Below are 17,400 nucleotides of genomic sequence, written 5' to 3'. Positions count from 1 at the left end.
TTTTGTTTTCTACAGGCACTCGCATGAGATTAAGTATAATTATAATTTTTTAATAAAATGAGACAAATTAATTTTCTCTGGCTTGCACTACTGTGGCCCTATTTTTAAAAAATATACAAGTCATATGTTGTCAATAGATGTAAGTCTTTTCAAAGGGAAAAACATGATTTATTGCAGGGTATTCAGCATTTTATATGACTCAGCGTCCCTGATGGGAGGGATGGGGGTTATTATAAACTTGCCCCTGAAATTAAGCATTCTTTCATTAAACTAGATAAAATTTTCTCCTGAATTCTTATTACAATGAAAATACATACATTAGCCAGGACTGGCTAAGTTATGCTGCAGTAACAGATTAATCCTAAAATCCAGTGGCTTAACACAAGGGTCTATTTCTCACTTCCACGTGAGCAGGTAGCTCTGTTCCACTCCACTATCTCTCCATAGTTGCCATGTCAGGGGAAGAAAGCACCTAAAGAACCTGCACCCGTTCTGCTTTGCTTTGCCCAGAAGTGACACCATTATTTCTGTCCATGGCCCCTTGACTAGAAGTAGTCACGTAGACTATTAGAAACAGAGGAATATGAAGAGCACAAAGATATTCAGTGAATAATAAATATCTCTGCCACAGCCCCCACACCTCTTGAAGCAATCAAATGCCTTCAATCACACTCCAGTACTTTTATTCCCACCCCCTTGGCCCAGGACAGTGTAGGGTAGGAGAAGGAGCATGAACTGTCGGGTAAGACTGCCCTGGGTTTGAATCCCAATTGTACCTCATGCTAGTTGTGAGTTTGAGCAAGTTATTTTGTTTCTCTAATCCTCAATTTCGTCATCTATGAAATGGGGATTCCAACACCTACCTTTTAGGGTTGTTGCAACAATAAGAAATTATCTGTGCAAACCCTTTGGTGATTGTTATTATCAGAAGGGCAAGGAAATATTTAGGGTGGTAGTTCTCAACTCCAGTCCTGCAACACTTCAGGATGTCTCAAATTATCTCAAGGAGTATTGTAACATTTTCAGAACACTTCAACTAAGATTATTTTAAATTCCCTTTACTTACTATCAATAAAATAACTTCTCTACAGGTCACTAGAAGTAGGATTGATACTGACATCACTCTGCAAATTGGGAGAGAGTTGAAGTTTGTGTTTATTATTCAACCTTTGCCCCTTCTGTGATATTCACCCCCCTATTCCAGTCCCCAGGCCTTGGATTATCCTGGTATGAATCCCAGCTTACTCATTCTCTGTAAATTAATTAAGCATTCTCAGCCCAAGTGTTCTCATCATCAAAGCTGGGACAATCATGACTACTTCATAGGGTTGTTTACAGGATCAGATTGCAGATAAAGTCCTTAGCACAGAGGGAGAGGAGGCTAGAAGTAAAAACTACTAGTGCAGTGTCACAAAAATCTCCATGAGACAATGAAAACCCAAGTCGACACTGGGTTGTAACTTACCTAACAGAGAGTGACATATATTGGGGTGAGAGGATTCATCTACTCCTAGATACATAGGATTTAAAAAATTTTAATTGGGAGAATTACACATAAAAATCTAAATTTTGGACTTCTTTAAAGAATCAGACCTGTTATCCGCCCCCCCCTTTTTTACATAGATGTGTTCTCTATTTGCCATAGTCCTCACTACTCCCTATTGTTTTATACCTAGCCTGCTACACTCATTGATCTGCCTGACTCCTGTAAGAATTTGAGCCCTGGCCAGTAGGTTCAGGAAAGTAATCATGGTGATGGTGATGACAAAGGTAAAAGTTGGTGAGGAAGGGAATTTGTAAGCCGTTTTCAATGATTCAAAAAGCCTAATATTGATGATTATATTGTTAACCACTAAAAAAAGCCTGCGCAGGTTAACTAAAGTGCTAGATCTCCTTTTTAATAGATGGGTTTATGTAACCTGGGTAATTGTGTTGTCATGAAAGAAATTCAGATTGACAAGTAAATATCACTGATAAATATTTTAAAAATTGGGAAAACAGTTTACTATTATTTATTAAATAAAGTTTGCTTGATAGACCAGTTCTTTCAAAAAATGGGGCTCAGGAGGAGAAAACATAGTATGGAATGTGTTCTTATTGGTAGAAAGGTTGGAAAGGGAGCAACTGGATTTGTCTGTCTTTTGTCCACTGGTATTTATCATCCTAAGGGTCAAACCAGAAGAATGAATGTTGGAATTTCCGCTATCACATAGTTGGTAGAAATGACATTTGGGAAAAGGTTATGCAGCTTCTTTTGAATGTCATGTCCTTCTAAGTCAGGCTCTAGTCTAACTTCTAATTTTAAATAATATAGTTTTTAGTACAGGTTCCGTTTTTTTAAGACTGTAAGGCAAAATCAAATGCAATGACCATTTATGATACTGCTGTGCTCTGTTAAAACGAGTTAATATTCCTTGTCTGTGCTAATGTACAAGGTCACTGTATTTTATAAGGGTGAAGAAACTTTTTACTGATGACCTGTAATTTCCAAGGACTGTTACATGTCCTAGAACAAAGCTGATTCATTATTCTACTAGGTGGGGCAAAGGTATTATATCCTCAGTCTTTCTTGCCAACAGCTTCCAGCATTTAACTAAATTACGTGGTTATCTGTCAAGAATTTTCTAGCTAACATGAAAACTAATCCTAATCCTTCTCCTCCTAATCCAACCTTCTCATTTTCCAAAGGCCCAAGAGAAGAAAAAGGACTTATTGAAGGTAACAGAGCCAAGACTTGGAACTCAGGTCTCCTGATTCCAAGTCCAATTAGATGTGGAAGTTTTCTGTTTCCTCTTCCACTTTAAACCATCCCAAGCCACCATGGTCTGAGATCCGTTTTTTTTTTTTTTTTTCTTCTTTTCTTTATAGTCTCGAGGCTTCTACTTAATTGTCTAAACGTTCAGATTTTCACAATCCTCCTGCCTTGTCCTTGCAGCTTTTTAACAGGGCTTTCAAATTCTATTTCGCGAAATTCTGAAAGACAGGATCTGAAGGCTTCCCCACAAAAACCTGCAGGAGCCTCCCAGAAGACAGAAATCTGTAAACCACAGATTCCACACACCCCCTCCATTCCATTCTGAAGTTTCAAAGAGAAGCTTAACAGGAGGATATGTCTGTCTCTCTTAGAAACAAGTCTGTTGAGATTTCATATATTCTGCTTATTTCTTCTTTTTGCTTCGATGTCAAATAAGGGCCTTTTAACACCTGTCCCACAGCCAATTCTTCATCCTCTCTTCTCTCTCTCTGACACATTTAGCTATTGTAATATCAGATACAATAATTTTTTTCTAAGATATGAAGTGGGAGGAGGGAGCAGAGCAGAGACATCAAAGGTGGTTCTGGCCAGGGCTGCCTCTCCCCCTAACCCACCCCAGTTGTGTGGGAAAGCAAAACAGAGACTCTTACGGGGAAAAAAATAAAGACAGAATGGAAGCAGAGAAAGTCAGCGATAAAATATAAAAGAGCTGCAATTTAAAATGAGGTATATGAGAAAAGGACAGTCTGACTCATAATTGATACACAGTAGCAAGATCTATGCAGATGACTATGCAAATATATGCAAAGGATACTTGTAAACATGCTGGCTGGCCCATGTCCCCTGTTGGTCTCATCCTCCTCGCTATATAAAGTTCACCAGGTTTGTGACTGTGTCAATCATGGAGAGAGAAAACATAAGGACATATGTTGAGTCTTCCATAATACTAAATTTCTTCTATTTAAAGGAGTATTTTATATTCTGAGATTACATACTTCCCTTTTTAGCCCTGAAACATTTCTTTTCTAAAACAGTGAAAATAGATGATAATTGATTTTTTTTTTACGGGCTTCCTTGGCAACTTAAAAAACCGATCCTTCTATGTGGCCCCACATTTTTTTGTGTATGGTGTTGCACTGATTTGTGAACCCCAAGTATCTGCTAATATCCTACCTAGAAGAATATATTCTACCTGGTAAATAGTTACCTACCTTTTCAGAACAAACTTCAGTTAACATACCCTTCAGGGAGAAGACTTAACAAAAATCTTACTTTTTATACTTAACAGCTTTCTCCACAAAAAATGTTCTTTAAGTATAGCAAATTAGTCATAACAACTACTGTTAAGTGCTTAATGAAACACTTCTTCACAACCTCTGAATTTGACAGGAGTCAATTTAATAATAGCAATAAATACAGATGGGACTACATAAACCAGGGAGGTCCTGAGGCACAATTCCTGCTGTATTAGACGGCATCTCAGCTGTCTCATCTGAAATGAACAAAGAAATTAATTATAATGATGATCACAACAATAAGAAAAAATTTCAAAATTAAACTTGTACTCTTGGAAAGAATGTCTTTGGTTTTGTTTGTTTGTTTTTGCTGTTTTGTTTTATTTTGCCTTGTTTTGTTGCCTGTGGCCCACTTTGCTTATGCTGGAGTCCACAGGCAAAGGAAGCTCCAAAGAGAAGGCAGGGCTGCGGGTGAGGAATGTGGCCTCTGACTTTGTTGTGAAGGAAACACAGCAGTGGCTTCCCCGAGGGTAGGGCCTCTCCATCGTTTACATTGTGGAGCAATAAAACACAGTTGCACAAGCATTAGCCCAAAATTGTTTAAAGGGAGAGTAGGCTTCAGACCAAAGATATTCTCAGTTCTAGGCAACCTTCCAACCTGCCTTACCTGCCTTCCTGTAAGTAGAGACAGATCCTTCTCCACCCTCTCTCCTCCTCTGAACCCCTTCACCTTCCAGCACCTCCCATCTCCTGAGGAGTTTGCCCGGGATGGGCACTGCTACCCGACTGCTTATGGCAGATCATTGGCCCCGGCCCAGAGTACTTACAGAGCTGTGTCTCTTTGAGGATCTTCACCCTTTGTGCAGAGCTAAAGGCAAACAAAACGAGGGCAATGAGTGTTCTGTCTTTCTTAAGGCCCAAGGATCACCATTTTGAATGCATCAAGGTGACTCAAGGGATAGGAAACTCAAATGTCTGATAATCTCCTACCTAGAAAAATACACACCAGAACAGAGGTGGCTACAATATACAGCCAACCCTGCACTGGTCCAGGCCTTATTCCTTTTGTCACATTAATTATTTTTATTAAATCTAGAGAAGATACATGGATAATTCTTAATTAAAAATGCTTGCAGGATTCTTACATAGTTGAGTTTCTTTCTGTCTTTTTTTCTTTCTTTCTTTCCTTCATTTCTCTTATTTATTATTTTTTGGGGTAGGAAAAGTTTTGCTTTGGATTGCAACAGGAGGTGGGTAAATTTCTTCTTGAGAGACATTGTTGTTCTGAATAATACCCAGAACCATTTTCAAGAAGAATGGCCTTTGCTGGATAATGAACTCAGCCTCAGCCATACACACCATTCTTTCGAGGTTTTCTGCCGTATTTGTCTCCCTTTGGCACTGGATTAACTGGTGGACTCAAATGCCTGGCATTAACTTATGCACACACATACTCTGCATCCTGCTAACCAGTCAGGTTAACTACTCAACAATTCAAACTCCCGCCCACCACAGCCAGGTTCTCTCTAAAGGTGAGCAGCAAGTGCCATTCTTTTCCTGAAGGTCCCTAAGTCTAGAGCAGGTGCTCCTCTCTATATTTATTTATTGTGCCAAAAGCTCCATAGCAACAATAAAGGGTAATTTAAAAGGAAGAAAAATCAGACCCCAGCCCCCTATCCCAAACACCATAGTGATTTTTATTCCAGTCTTATCCATATGCACTTCTATTCTTTGTAAATCTGGACTGATAATATACAAGCAATTTTCATTACCTCAGGCAACTTCCATTTTAGATCACATGGTAGAGAAACCAGATCGTCCAATTATGGCTCCTAACTCTAGTCACTTATATAGTTAGTTCTTGGCTTTTATTTAGATGAATTTTTACCTAAATAGCTTAGAATACTTAGATACCTTCATTATTCTTTTTCTTCTAGCAATCAATCCAAAGCACAATGTCAGAAAGACCACAACAGTTGCAGCAATAATGGGTTCTATTGGTATAGCCGTACCTCTCTCTGTTGGAAATACAAACACAGGGAATGAGAACTAACATTTATATCCTTCTAATTTATGTACTTCTCATATGTCCCAATCATGGTGCCTTGTACTTGACATTTATCATCCTCTTAATTAAATGCTCCCAACAATCCCAAAGGTAGGTATTATTATCCCCATTTTACAGGCAAGGAACCAGGAGCTTTGAGAGATTAGGTTATGTGTCCAAAGTCACAGAACTAGTAACTGGAAGAGACAGGTTACTTCTTTGTGGAAGGATAAATTTTGGTAGTATGAATAACTGTCCCAAAGCAGGTAGTCAGACCATTTGGTGCTTTCTTCACCCACATTTTCTTTGCCATGCAGAAAGCAGAAATAGACTGAAGTCAATGGTCTGCTTTTTGAAAAGTCCATAAGATATTAGGAGGTACCCCAGTGAGGGAGAGGGAGGAAAGCTTTAAAAGCAAGAAGAGAAAAGGTAAAGAGCCAACTGGACAAAGGGGAGAGCGGTCTTGGGCTCCAGGAACAGTGGGGACCATTGTAGCTATCCTGGGATACACCCCAAACAGTGAAAAGACATTACAGAAGGTGGCTGCATGATGCCCCTGGGGAAGTAGGACTCAAAGCACCAGTCTTCCCAACCTGGCCAAAGATTTTTATTTCTCTCTAAATGATGTGGAAGAAAAGAGAGTCTACTTCTAACTTGGACTGGGAAGAGATCAGCAGCAACCATGAGAGCCCATCAGTGAAAGTTCATTCCCCTGGTTTCTGAACATCAGGTGGGCTCAGAGCTATTTTGTTCATCAGGCACTATGGGCACAGGTGCTGTGACTGCACGCTTTCTGAGAGCCTGTGAAAATATTTGAAAACTAAGAAAAAAAATTATTGGCTCCAAAATATTAAAAAATGGCAACATTATTCAACATTAATAAATGTTTAAAACCTATAAAATGTAACTTTGTGTCATCTGTAATCCAACTATTAAATAATAACAATATTTAAACGTTAAGAACCACATCATTTATTTATAATAAAATTTAAAATGTATGCAAGTTATAAAAATCCTTTCAAAATTTGTACAGCAGAAAAGTATATGTAATATCATATGCTTCATTTTACTATGTTTGATATGATCTGGGATGAAACTTTCAAAAGCAAGAGTGCTTAAGTTCAACAAAGTTATTTTAAATGACCCTGTCTAACCCCATAGAATCTGATGCCACCCTAGGAGGGGAAGGGGCTCCAATCATGGTTAAGATAAAATTTTAGGAATTTAGAGTATACTATATATGGTACAATGGAATGATTACTGTGTGTTAGGTGCTCTGCTCAACCTTGCAAAAATAGGACAGACATGGAAGGCTTCTGGCTTTTTGGAGCTCATATTCTTGTTGGGGTGACTGACAATAAACAAAGAAAAACTACAAATTGAGATAAGTATTACAAAGAACACAGGGTCCTGAGACAGTACAGAAGGGGTAAAAGATGGGGAGGTGGGAAAGGAAAGGTCTTTAAACAAATCTAATTTTAAAGCCCAAGCCCCATGTGCCTCAAGATTATGAAATAGGTTTTATCCCTCCATAGTTGTATGACATACTGACCAACTTACCTTTTAACTTCCCCATTTTTGTTCAGTTCCTGCTCAGGATAATTTGGGGAAGTAAATGGATTAAGCATCCTTTACTCTTACTCTTTGGTTGTTAACAATTATTCTCATGAGGGTGTGGGTGCAGCAACCCTCTGGAGACTCTGCTAATGGGCCTTCTTCTAAGCCCCAGCTCTATAATTGCCAGACCTGGGACACGCCAAAGGGCCTTCACTTTACTGGGGACCCCCTCTGCTCACGGTGCCAAGGAGAGATGTCAAGATGAAGAGGAAGCAACAGTGGGACAATTAGGAAAAGAAATCAGAATTCAGTCACAAGTGGGAATATTGTTTACCACGCTGAATAAAATGAAGCCACGTGTGACAGCTTTCACTCTATAAACAAGCCGAAATAGACTGTCTGACTCATTGCCTCACTTGGAATTCCAAGTTTCTGTTAAAAGTGACTTTGCCAAGTGTAACTGCCTCTCTCCTCTTGTCCTGTTTTACTCCCTTATTTGTACCCAGACCTGGTATTTCCTCTCAAATTCGCATGGTAAAATAATCCCAACACGTGGGCTAAAATCTTGTACTTAAGAAAAAAAGATCTGTGATGTCATCTCCAGCTTTGCGTGGCCTCATTTAGAAACTACCCCACTGAGCTGTGCAACGGAGAGAGGCTCCTGGCAAACCTGGCATTGAGCCTGACCACCAGCAGTGGAGTGCTTACGCTGTGAAGGCAGCCAACAGCCAGGGAAGTAATAAAGCAGGAAGAAATAAGAAAAAACAAGTTGGTTTGGAAGAGCTCCACCCCAAACAGGATTCTGCCCACCTGAAAGCCTATTTGTCAAGCTGGCATCCTGCTTGCCATACAAGCTGTGTATTTTTTACGTGACACAGAGCAATCACGACTCCTTCTTAACCAGGAGGGATGATACAATCTCCCAGTCCCTGCTGTGGTCTTTACAGCCAGTTGGAAGGGCATGGCCTGAGGCTCCACCAACCATGCTTTTGTGGTTCTGGGGGAAGTGAATAGTCACAGATTTTAATACGGTGCCCTTCCCACTGATTCTATCCCATGAGTACTTAGCTTGTTTGTGGGTTTGGTTTTGAAGCAAGTAGGCTCTGGGAACACTGTCACTTCTGCAGGACAAATTGCTGAACATGCCAGTAATCACAGGAATGGGCAGCAGCAGCTCCTCCTCCCCACCAGCCACTCTGTTGGTGCCCTAGACAACCCTCCCCCCACCAGAGGGTGAGGAATAAGGAGCCCTACAGTCGCACCAGTCCAACACTTCTGGCAGGGGTTCATTAGGCTCCTTGGGAACTGGCAAAGATGGCAATAAGTGGGAAAATGACAAAGTTAATAATGTTCCAACAAGATATGGGAGCCTCAGCTTGTCTGGTTGCTCCTAGCATACTGGCCCCAGACCAGGAAATGTGCGCATGAGCATTTTCTGCAACTGCTTCACCAGGTATCTCGCCTTTCTCTTTTTGCATGAACAAGAACTATGAAGAGGGAAAACCACGCTGTTATTGCAGAGGTGACAAACCTGGGTAGATGAAGTATGAAGCCAAGAGAGAACCCCTGCCCCCCTTTCCCCCACTGCCTCTTCTGATTAGCCTATATGTTAAATTTCAGCGGTAGGAGTGATTTTAGAGATCCATTTTCTTATCTAGTTGGTATGTGTTTCTGACTTCTCTTCTGTTTGTTATTAGGCTGTGAACTCAAAAGTCCAGTCCTTACCAACCTTGTTGCCCAGGAGAATTCATGGAACTACTCCTCCCTAAAAGCTTACCAGCATCGTCTTCTCCCACCCAGTTTTAGAAAAAGACCTTTGCTCAAAAAGCAGTATCCTATATGGAATGGGCATAACTACTCTAAAAGGAAGGACTAGCATTCTTAGCATTCTTAGCATTCTTAGTGGAAAACTCCTCGTATGGGGTAATTCTCCACAGAAAATCCTAGCTACTAATCATAATTGTCATCATCATTTGTTGTCATGAAAAATATTTACTGAGCATCTCTTGTAAGTTTTTGCTCTGTGCTGGATATTATTTAGAAAGAGAGTTACCTTTGACAAAGAGGTGAAAGTCCTTAGTCTTTATTTGCAGAAATGAATGTGCAAAACAGCTGTAAGTTCCATTGTCAGATTTCTTGACTTTAGTGATGGACAGTTGAAGAGACTCACTGGTCTGCTGAACTTGGTGATGGTTTTTCTCTAAGTTCAGGATGCTACTGTTTCTGTACCACATCATTTGAGCCTGGGGGTTGGATTTCACATTGCAAACCAGCTTCACATCACTGCCTTCCTCAACTGCTTGGAAGTCGTTTCCACTCAGGAGAGGAGGAACTGCAAGACTCAAGCATTTAGGTTTCATTAGCAGATAAGCAGTAGTTTATTGTCAGTGTTCAAGGTCTGCCTTCAGTCTGTCCCATTCATTTGACAAAAATGTATTGAGTACCTTACTGTATGCCAAGCCAGGGGCTAGGAACCAGGGATACAATCTTAAATAACATACAGTCACTTTCAAATCTAGCAGAACTTTTAATGTGGCAGACAAGACAAACCATGACACAAATATACATAACAATGAATCTGTATCTATCTGTAAAACTACCCAAGAATATAAGCCTTGAATCTTTGCCCTCTGAGAATTAATATAATAAACCAATCTGCTAGTGTTGGATAAAACAGTATAATATTAAGAAAGCAGGCCCTTCACTTAGCCCTTATGCCATCTACATCACTTACTGTAACCTTGAGAAAGTTACTTAACTGCTAACTAACTGCTCAGTGTCCTCGTCTAAAAATATGGGAGACTAGCTACCTCATGGATTATTGTGAAGATTAAATGAGATAATGCCCGTAGAGGATTTACCACAGCGCCAGTTAGTACCATCATTATTGTTGTGGTGGTGGTATTTTTACGTGCTCCTCACACCCTCAATTTTCACATTTTGTTGAACTACATTTGCCCCAGCCACATATTTACCAATGCATAGTTGCATTTCCTCAATAATCCTCCAGGAATAATATCCTCCTCCTAGAAGGAGTTGTAGCCGTGGCAACTCTGACGTCTATGGAAGGCGAATGTGACTCTCTGAGTCCCTTTCATCCCCCTGTATGAGCAACTCCTTACTTCCTCTATGATAAGGGCGGTTGTAGGCCCACAGATAGTCGAACACATTCATCTTCACCAAATAATTTCAACCCTCATCCCCACCAGGCCTTTCAACATCTAGGAGAAATGGCTGAGCGGACTCTCCCTCTTCTCCATGCCCTTTGCATTTTCTGGCCGAGGTGCAAAAGAGTAATAAAATGCTTGAAAAGTGGGCTGTAGGGAAGAGGTAAAGGCAGAGAAGGAGGGGAAAAGGAGCTTGTACAATCTGCACACTGAATAATTAGACCCTGAGTAGGTTGTGCTATTAATAATACTCAGGAGAATGACATTTTGTTGCTCTTTGGAATGAGCTTGACTTCCGTATCTATATCTAACAAGGATGTATATGCTATTAAAATATGCAGGAAGCTGCTAGAACATAGAACATAATTGCCAAATATAACAATTCCACCAGTTCCACTGGTCCTATTAGTTGTTCCTGTTTACTTAACTATTTAAAAATCTACTTTAAGCTTATGAGCTACATGTGAGCATTCCCTTTTTAAATAATTAATGCATTTCAGATAAAGTTCAGGTCGTCCTTGATTCTATCCTCATCATTCCTGACTCCTAAGAGATAGTCACTGTTATGTGTTTGATGTAAACCTTGCATCTTCTTTTTAAAAAGTAGTTTTTATATATATAATGTGCCCATAGGAAATATATTGTGTGGTTGTAGGAGTGTGAGAAGGGTTTGCATAAAAGACTTCATTCTCTCGATGACTCGGATCGTTTTGAGATCTATCCACAGAGTTCTAGCTCATTGCTTTTAGAGTGCTACATTATAATATATGACTCTTCAATCATTTTTATTTTGATGGAAATTTCAGTTTTTAAATGTTAAACAATGCTTCAGTACATATGCTTGTATATGTCTCTATGCACGTGTGCATATGTTTCTCCAACAGAAGTAGAAACTCTGGGTCTCATAGGGTGGGCACACTTTAAATTTTGATAGATATTGGAGAAGAGGTGGTTTTAATTTATACTTTTAGCAACAATATATGAAAGAATCTGTTTCTGCACACACTTCTCCGAATAGTGTATTATGAACTGCTATTTGTAATAATAATAAATAGTGTATTATCAACTGCTATTTATAATAATACTTTCTCAGGACTGCATACACTATTCTTGCCCCTTTTTAGTGCCTCATTTTGATTTATCTTTCGATGAGTTTGTATCAGTTTGTCACTATGAATCACTGACATGTTGTTTTTTTCATGTGCTTAGCAACAACAATATTTACGAGGTTGTTATAAAGGTGAATTTGAATGTGGATTCAGGCTGGAAAACTGAAAATCATTTTTTAAAGCCATCAAATCACATTGGTATTTCTGCTGTGTCTCCCTTAAGAAGACACAGTGGGCAGAGCATTATATGAGGAGCCGGGATTTGTGTTCTGTTCCCAGCACCAGCTGTGATCATTTGGGTCCTCAGTCTGAGCCTGTTTCCTCATCTGTCATGTTACAGGGATTACAAGACCTCCAAGGGCCCCTCAGAGTTTTAGATTCTATCAAAGTACACGAGAGGAAGCTTGCTTTAAAAAAATCACATTTTGTTAATTCGTAGAAAATAAAAGACAAAACTCCTTTTCCCAGTAACAAGCAAATGATTCACTCTGGAAACTCAAGGTACAGGTTGCCAGTATTTTCCAGGGTTGGAGTCCTTAGCATTTTCTCCACCTTTTTATCTCAGGAGCAATGGCATCCATTTTTCACAGAAACACCTGCTGAACTTGAGTCCAGAGCTTTCTACCACATCATCAGCCTAACCCACATCAGCCCTCACCCCACCATCCACACCACCCCCATGCAGAGCCAGCTTTCCTTCCAAACCATGATCACCTACACAGATGCACTTGAAGGACTCCTAACGCCATAGAGCTCCACCAACGGGTTACCAATTCCTGCAATCCTGCCATCAAAGAGCTTGTTCTTTACAGTTTTTAAATATGAACAGCCAATATATTTATGAAAAGGTGAACACCCTCATTCTTAATTTAGAAAATTAAAATAAAATATATCGGGCTGGCAAATTTCAAACTCAGTGCTCATGAGGTGTGGGGAAAGAGGCGCTCTCAGGTTTAGTTGTGGGAGCAGAAAGAGCACCATTTGGCAATATCGAGCAGATGTTAAAATGCACATATTCTTTTTTTTTTTTTTTTATCCTCACCCAAGGACATTTTTTCATTGTAGAGAGAGGTGGGGGGAGAGGGAGAGGGAGAGGGAGAGAGAGAGAGAGAGAGGCATCAATTTGTTGCCTCCCGGACGCACCCTGAGCCACACCGGCCAGGGCTGCACGTACTCTTTAGACCGAGATTTCAACTACCACTTAACGCAGTGCAGACAACACAGACTGACAAGCAGTTCCTGTCCCCTTACTCACAGATGACATTCAGCACCACTGAGACAGACACTGCCTGATCCCTCTGCAATTTGCAAGTAAAGGTGACTCCATCGTCATTTTCACTGATGGAAGATACACAGACAGAGCTGGAATTGATTTTGTTTTCAGGCTTCAAATCCACTGTCTCCTGGTCTCGGTACCAGAGAAGTCCTTCGTCTCCAGTGTGGTTCTGAACATCACACTTTAGAGATTCTTCAGAGCCAAGCTTAGTGTTCAGAATAAAGTTCTCAGTTTTACCATTCACAGTTAAAACAGAACCTGGGAGTGCAGAAAAGAAACTATTTAAGATAGAGTGAACAATCTAAATGGCCATAAATGTTACATCAATAGAATGAAATACTTCCCAACAAATTAAAATAGTCATATCGGTCTATATGATTTTACAAGGAAAAAGATCTATAATGTATTATTGACTAAAAAAAGGAAAAGCTTAAAATGGTGGTTACCAAATTTTGCTGCACATTGGAATCACCTGGAGATCTTTAAAAACATACTGATGCCTTTCTCCCACCCCCAGACATCCTTATTAATTGATAGGAGTGCCATCTGTGCATTGGGTTTTTTAAAAAAAACCCCAGATGATTCTAATGTGCAGCAAAGTTTGAGAACCACTGGGTTAGAAAACAGCATGTTCGGACTTACTCCATTTATACGCACACACACACACACACACACACACACACACACACGTTTATGAGGAAAAGTGTTGGAAAAAAATTCTATCTATATATATAGAGTAAGATTGATTAAAAATACAGAAAACAAGTGGAGGAATACTTACTAGACTTCATTTTTTTATTGTGGTTCTATTACAGTTGTCCCAATTTTCCCCTTTGCTCTCCCCTGCCTCACCCCCACAGTCCATCCCCACCCTGTAGTCCATGTCCAGGGGTCATTTATAGCAGTTCCTCGACTAGCCCTTCCCCTTCTTTCCCCTCTTACCCTCATCTCCCCCCTCCCTCTGGTTGCTCAGTCTGTTCGTTATTTCCATGCCTCTGGTTCTATTTTGCTCATTTGTCTGTTTTGCTCATTAGGTTCCTCTTATAGGTGAGATCATATGGTATCTGTCTTTTTCCAACTGGCTTATTTCACTTAGCATAATACTCTCCAGTTCCATCCATGCTGTTATAAAAGGTAAGATTTCCTTCTTTCTTTCTGCTGTGTAGTGTTCCATTGTGTAAGTGTACCACAGCTTTTTGATCCACTCACAGACTTAATTTTACTTCAAGGGGTTGGATGTAGCAAAGTAAGAGGATGGGAGTGGGGAAATATAAAGAAAAAAGGACTGTAGTAAAATAACAGATGAATAGGCAGAATATATATTACATCTCTAATAATTACTATAAATATATCAAAATTGCATATGGGCAAAAGCTGATTTGAAAACATTTCTGATTAAATGGTAGAATTTGGTTTTCCATTTCTGTTGTTTTAATATTGTTTTGGCAGTATAGTGAAATAAAAAGGTATTTAAGTAGCCGTGGTTTGTGGAACAGACTAGTTGTTGTGGGGTGAATGATCGGGATATATAGCACTTTATTTTCATCTCTCATTTTTAGAAATTCATTCATTGTATAGCAACATATCTGAATTTCAGTTTTTACTCTCCTGGTTCAGAAGCAAGTAACAAAAGGTAAAAAATGACTTTAACCTCCAGAAACTTGACCCCTCCATAATATTTGTTAATCTATTTTGTAAACACATTAACTTTTTCCTTAAAAACATAAAACACTGGAAAAAACAATGAGGTTGCTGCCTAGTATTTTTTTTTTTTAATCCAGAAGACTATACACCAAAACACTGAATGGTTGTATTTGGATGATGGGATTTGGGGGATTTTTACTTTTCTTTATTCATTTATGTATTTCCTAATTTATTTTACAACGACTATGTATTACTTTTAAAACTGAGGGAAAAACTACTTCCAAGTTCAGATAGGGTGCAAGTGCAGGAAAGATTTTTGTGTAAGTGGTATGTTCAAATTAACAGCAGGAGGTTAGTAATAAAATGCATTAAAATGTAGGAAAATTCTGGCTGTGGCTCTGGAGAGAATAGAACACTCCACCCTGGTTATAATATCAGAATCATAAAAATATTTTTCCATTTAACTTTTTATTATGTTATCTGACTCCTGTACTCTGAACCATACCAACTATATAGTCACTCCAACTTGGATTTTGGATTTTTCCAATGCCCACTAATCATTTTTAATCTGAAATTTTCCTTTATTTAAAGAAACAAAAAATAATATGGACTTACTTGTCATTTCACGTGGCAGAAATAAAATCACTAAGAGAAGAAATCTGCACATTCCCTTCAGGTCACTGCTCGTCTGTGCCATCTTTAACAAATTTAAGTCGGATCTTCTGAGGAGAAAGAGTGCACCTGTTTCTGTACTTTGGGCTACACAGGGTTTATGGACCTTCATCTTGTCTACTATGCACTTAAAATGAAGTCCCAGATGAGTCATCCCAGTTATAATGGTGCTATTTCTAGTTTTTAAACAATCCTGTCCTGACTACTAAATTCAAAGTACTTTCAGTATTGAAACATTTTTAAGATGACAACCACAATATCACAGATAAATAGGCTATAAGATATAGGGCTGCTGCAGGACAGCCCTGGGGGAGGTAAGAGCAGCTTTTCCTAGAGAAACTGAGACTGTCTTCTTGACAGAAGAGACCCGTTTCATTCTTGGACAGTCCCTACTGAACAAAGTCAGTCTCTCTTTGAAAGCCTCTCTTGGGTCATTTTTATAAAGTTGCTCTCTGCTAATAGAGAGTTTTTTGAGACTGTTCCAAATTCCACAGATTCAAATAGTTTGTACCTTAGAAAAGGTTCAATCCCAACATGACCTCTAGTCTTAAACTATGTTAATCTCTGCTTTCCCCCATCCCTCCACAGCTCTCCCCCTCGTAATACTCCTTCCCCTTCACCTAGTGTGGACTGAAAATAACAAGTAATAAAGCCCTCTTTTTCTTCTGCATTTTGCTGTTGCCATCCCTCTCCCTAAAATATTCTCCACTTCCATCTAGAAAAAACAGGTATTTATTACTTCCTTTCATGAGTACCACTATGAATATAGTAGAAATGGACATGGAATGCTTTCTATGCAACAGACACAGTGCCAAACACTTTACATACATCATTTAAATCTCAGTTAAACCCCTAACAACCCTTGTGAGGTCATTTCTAAAGGTTTGGAGAGATTATATAATTTGCCTCAGATCCCGAAGACAGTAAATGTCAGGGCCAGGATTTGGGCCCAGGACTCCCAAGGCCATGCTCTTAACCACCCTGCAGCTGAGGTTAATTTTCTCTTCCTTTAAGAAACTGCTCTTAATCCCTTCCAGTCTCTGACCACTCCACAGACCTTAGCAACTTGGAGTTTTGTCCCCTTAACGCGAATATTAACCTTCAAGAGCTGGAATGTACCTACGACCTTACCCGGCAGCTCCGCCTCTCTCCATCGCAGGCCTGTCCTGACAGGAGCAAGTTTTGTTCCTGCCCGGCTCTCCCCTTCTGGCTGGTGAGCCCGCATCGATCTTTCAATAAGATGCAATTAGTGCTAACTTTGATTCTTTTGTCATTTCACAATTTGGTCAAAAAGATTTCCATGACAGCGTTGTAACAGCAATGATTTCCGGATTTGGTCATTAACAGAGTTTTCTCAGGCACGCGCAGTGCAGGTGCGCAATAGACGTGGGAAGTATACGCTTCTTGCCCGACCTCACACTGTCTTCTTAAGGAGGAAGACTGATTTCTCTGCTTCCCTCCCACCCCACCAAGACAGCAGCTTTTCTAAACGAATTGCATTTACTTGGCACGTTTGTAATTTTCACGACTCTCTACTCTCTACACAAAACAGTCTTACCACTTACCTGCTGAGCTTTGAAAAGCTGCCTTTCTTGGCCAATTGTCCCTCTGTCTGAGAACCATGAATCCGTTCCCTGTTACCATCTTTATAATACTTGAATCTGAACACTTTATGACAGTAAGGCCAAGTAAATAATTAAATTGGGTTCAAAGTCCTTTTCTCTTTATGGATTCTTAGAGAAGACAGTAATTAGGAAAGACATCTTCTTAAGATCTAAGTGCTTGTATATACCTAAGTTACTAGGTGGTGACAGATATTACTAACAAGGATGTAATTACTCCACAAAAAACCTGACATTATGCAGAAATTTATAGCTCATCTCACTGAACATTGTCATGCTCAAGTTAGATGACTGTGCTTTGATAATCTGTCAACCT

The 17,400-nt window shown here is 39.6% G+C and overlaps 1 protein-coding gene across 3 annotated transcripts; it reads right to left on the bottom strand.

Annotated features, from left to right (window-relative positions):
- Nucleotides 1-4,132: 4,132 nt before the first annotated feature.
- Nucleotides 4,133-17,105, bottom strand: TMIGD1 (transmembrane and immunoglobulin domain containing 1). 3 transcript variants are annotated; one of them, XM_090291274.1, is made up of 7 exons: nucleotides 17,028-17,105; nucleotides 15,406-15,509; nucleotides 13,126-13,404; nucleotides 9,648-9,926; nucleotides 5,905-6,008; nucleotides 4,818-4,858; nucleotides 4,133-4,247 (listed from the first exon to the last, which is right to left on the bottom strand). In XM_090291274.1, the coding sequence occupies exons 2-7, from the start codon at nucleotides 15,485-15,487 to the stop codon at nucleotides 4,244-4,246; spliced, it is 789 nt and encodes a 262-aa protein (XP_090147400.1). In that variant the 5' UTR covers nucleotides 15,488-15,509; nucleotides 17,028-17,105; the 3' UTR covers nucleotides 4,133-4,243. The 3 variants fall into 3 exon arrangements, with proteins under 3 accessions (XP_090147400.1, XP_090147398.1, XP_090147399.1); XM_090291272.1 differs by lacking the exon at nucleotides 17,028-17,105 and adding an exon at nucleotides 16,594-16,818; XM_090291273.1 differs by lacking the exons at nucleotides 4,133-4,247; nucleotides 17,028-17,105 and adding an exon at nucleotides 16,594-16,818 and having other exon boundaries at nucleotides 4,814-4,858.
- Nucleotides 17,106-17,400: the final 295 nt, after the last annotated feature.

The sequence above is a fragment of the Furipterus horrens genome, unplaced genomic scaffold (assembly GCF_987537825.1).
Source record: "Furipterus horrens unplaced genomic scaffold, mFurHor1.1.pri manual_scaffold_11, whole genome shotgun sequence".
NCBI lineage: Eukaryota > Metazoa > Chordata > Mammalia > Chiroptera > Furipteridae > Furipterus > Furipterus horrens.
The sequence above is the reverse complement of the archived record's forward strand: the minus strand, read 5'-3'. Positions and strand labels throughout refer to the sequence as shown.

Coding starts and splice junctions, on each gene's coding strand:
- TMIGD1 (XM_090291272.1), bottom strand. CDS start 16,616: ATGGAGAGAGGCGGAGCTGCCGG. Junction 9,927..13,125: donor AGTGGTGCTGAATGTCATCT/GTGAGTAAGGGG, acceptor TGAGTCTTGCAG/TTCCTCCTCTCCTGAGTGGA. Junction 6,009..9,647: donor CTTTCACCTCTTTGTCAAAG/GTAACTCTCTTT, acceptor TATTTCCAACAG/AGAGAGGTACGGCTATACCA.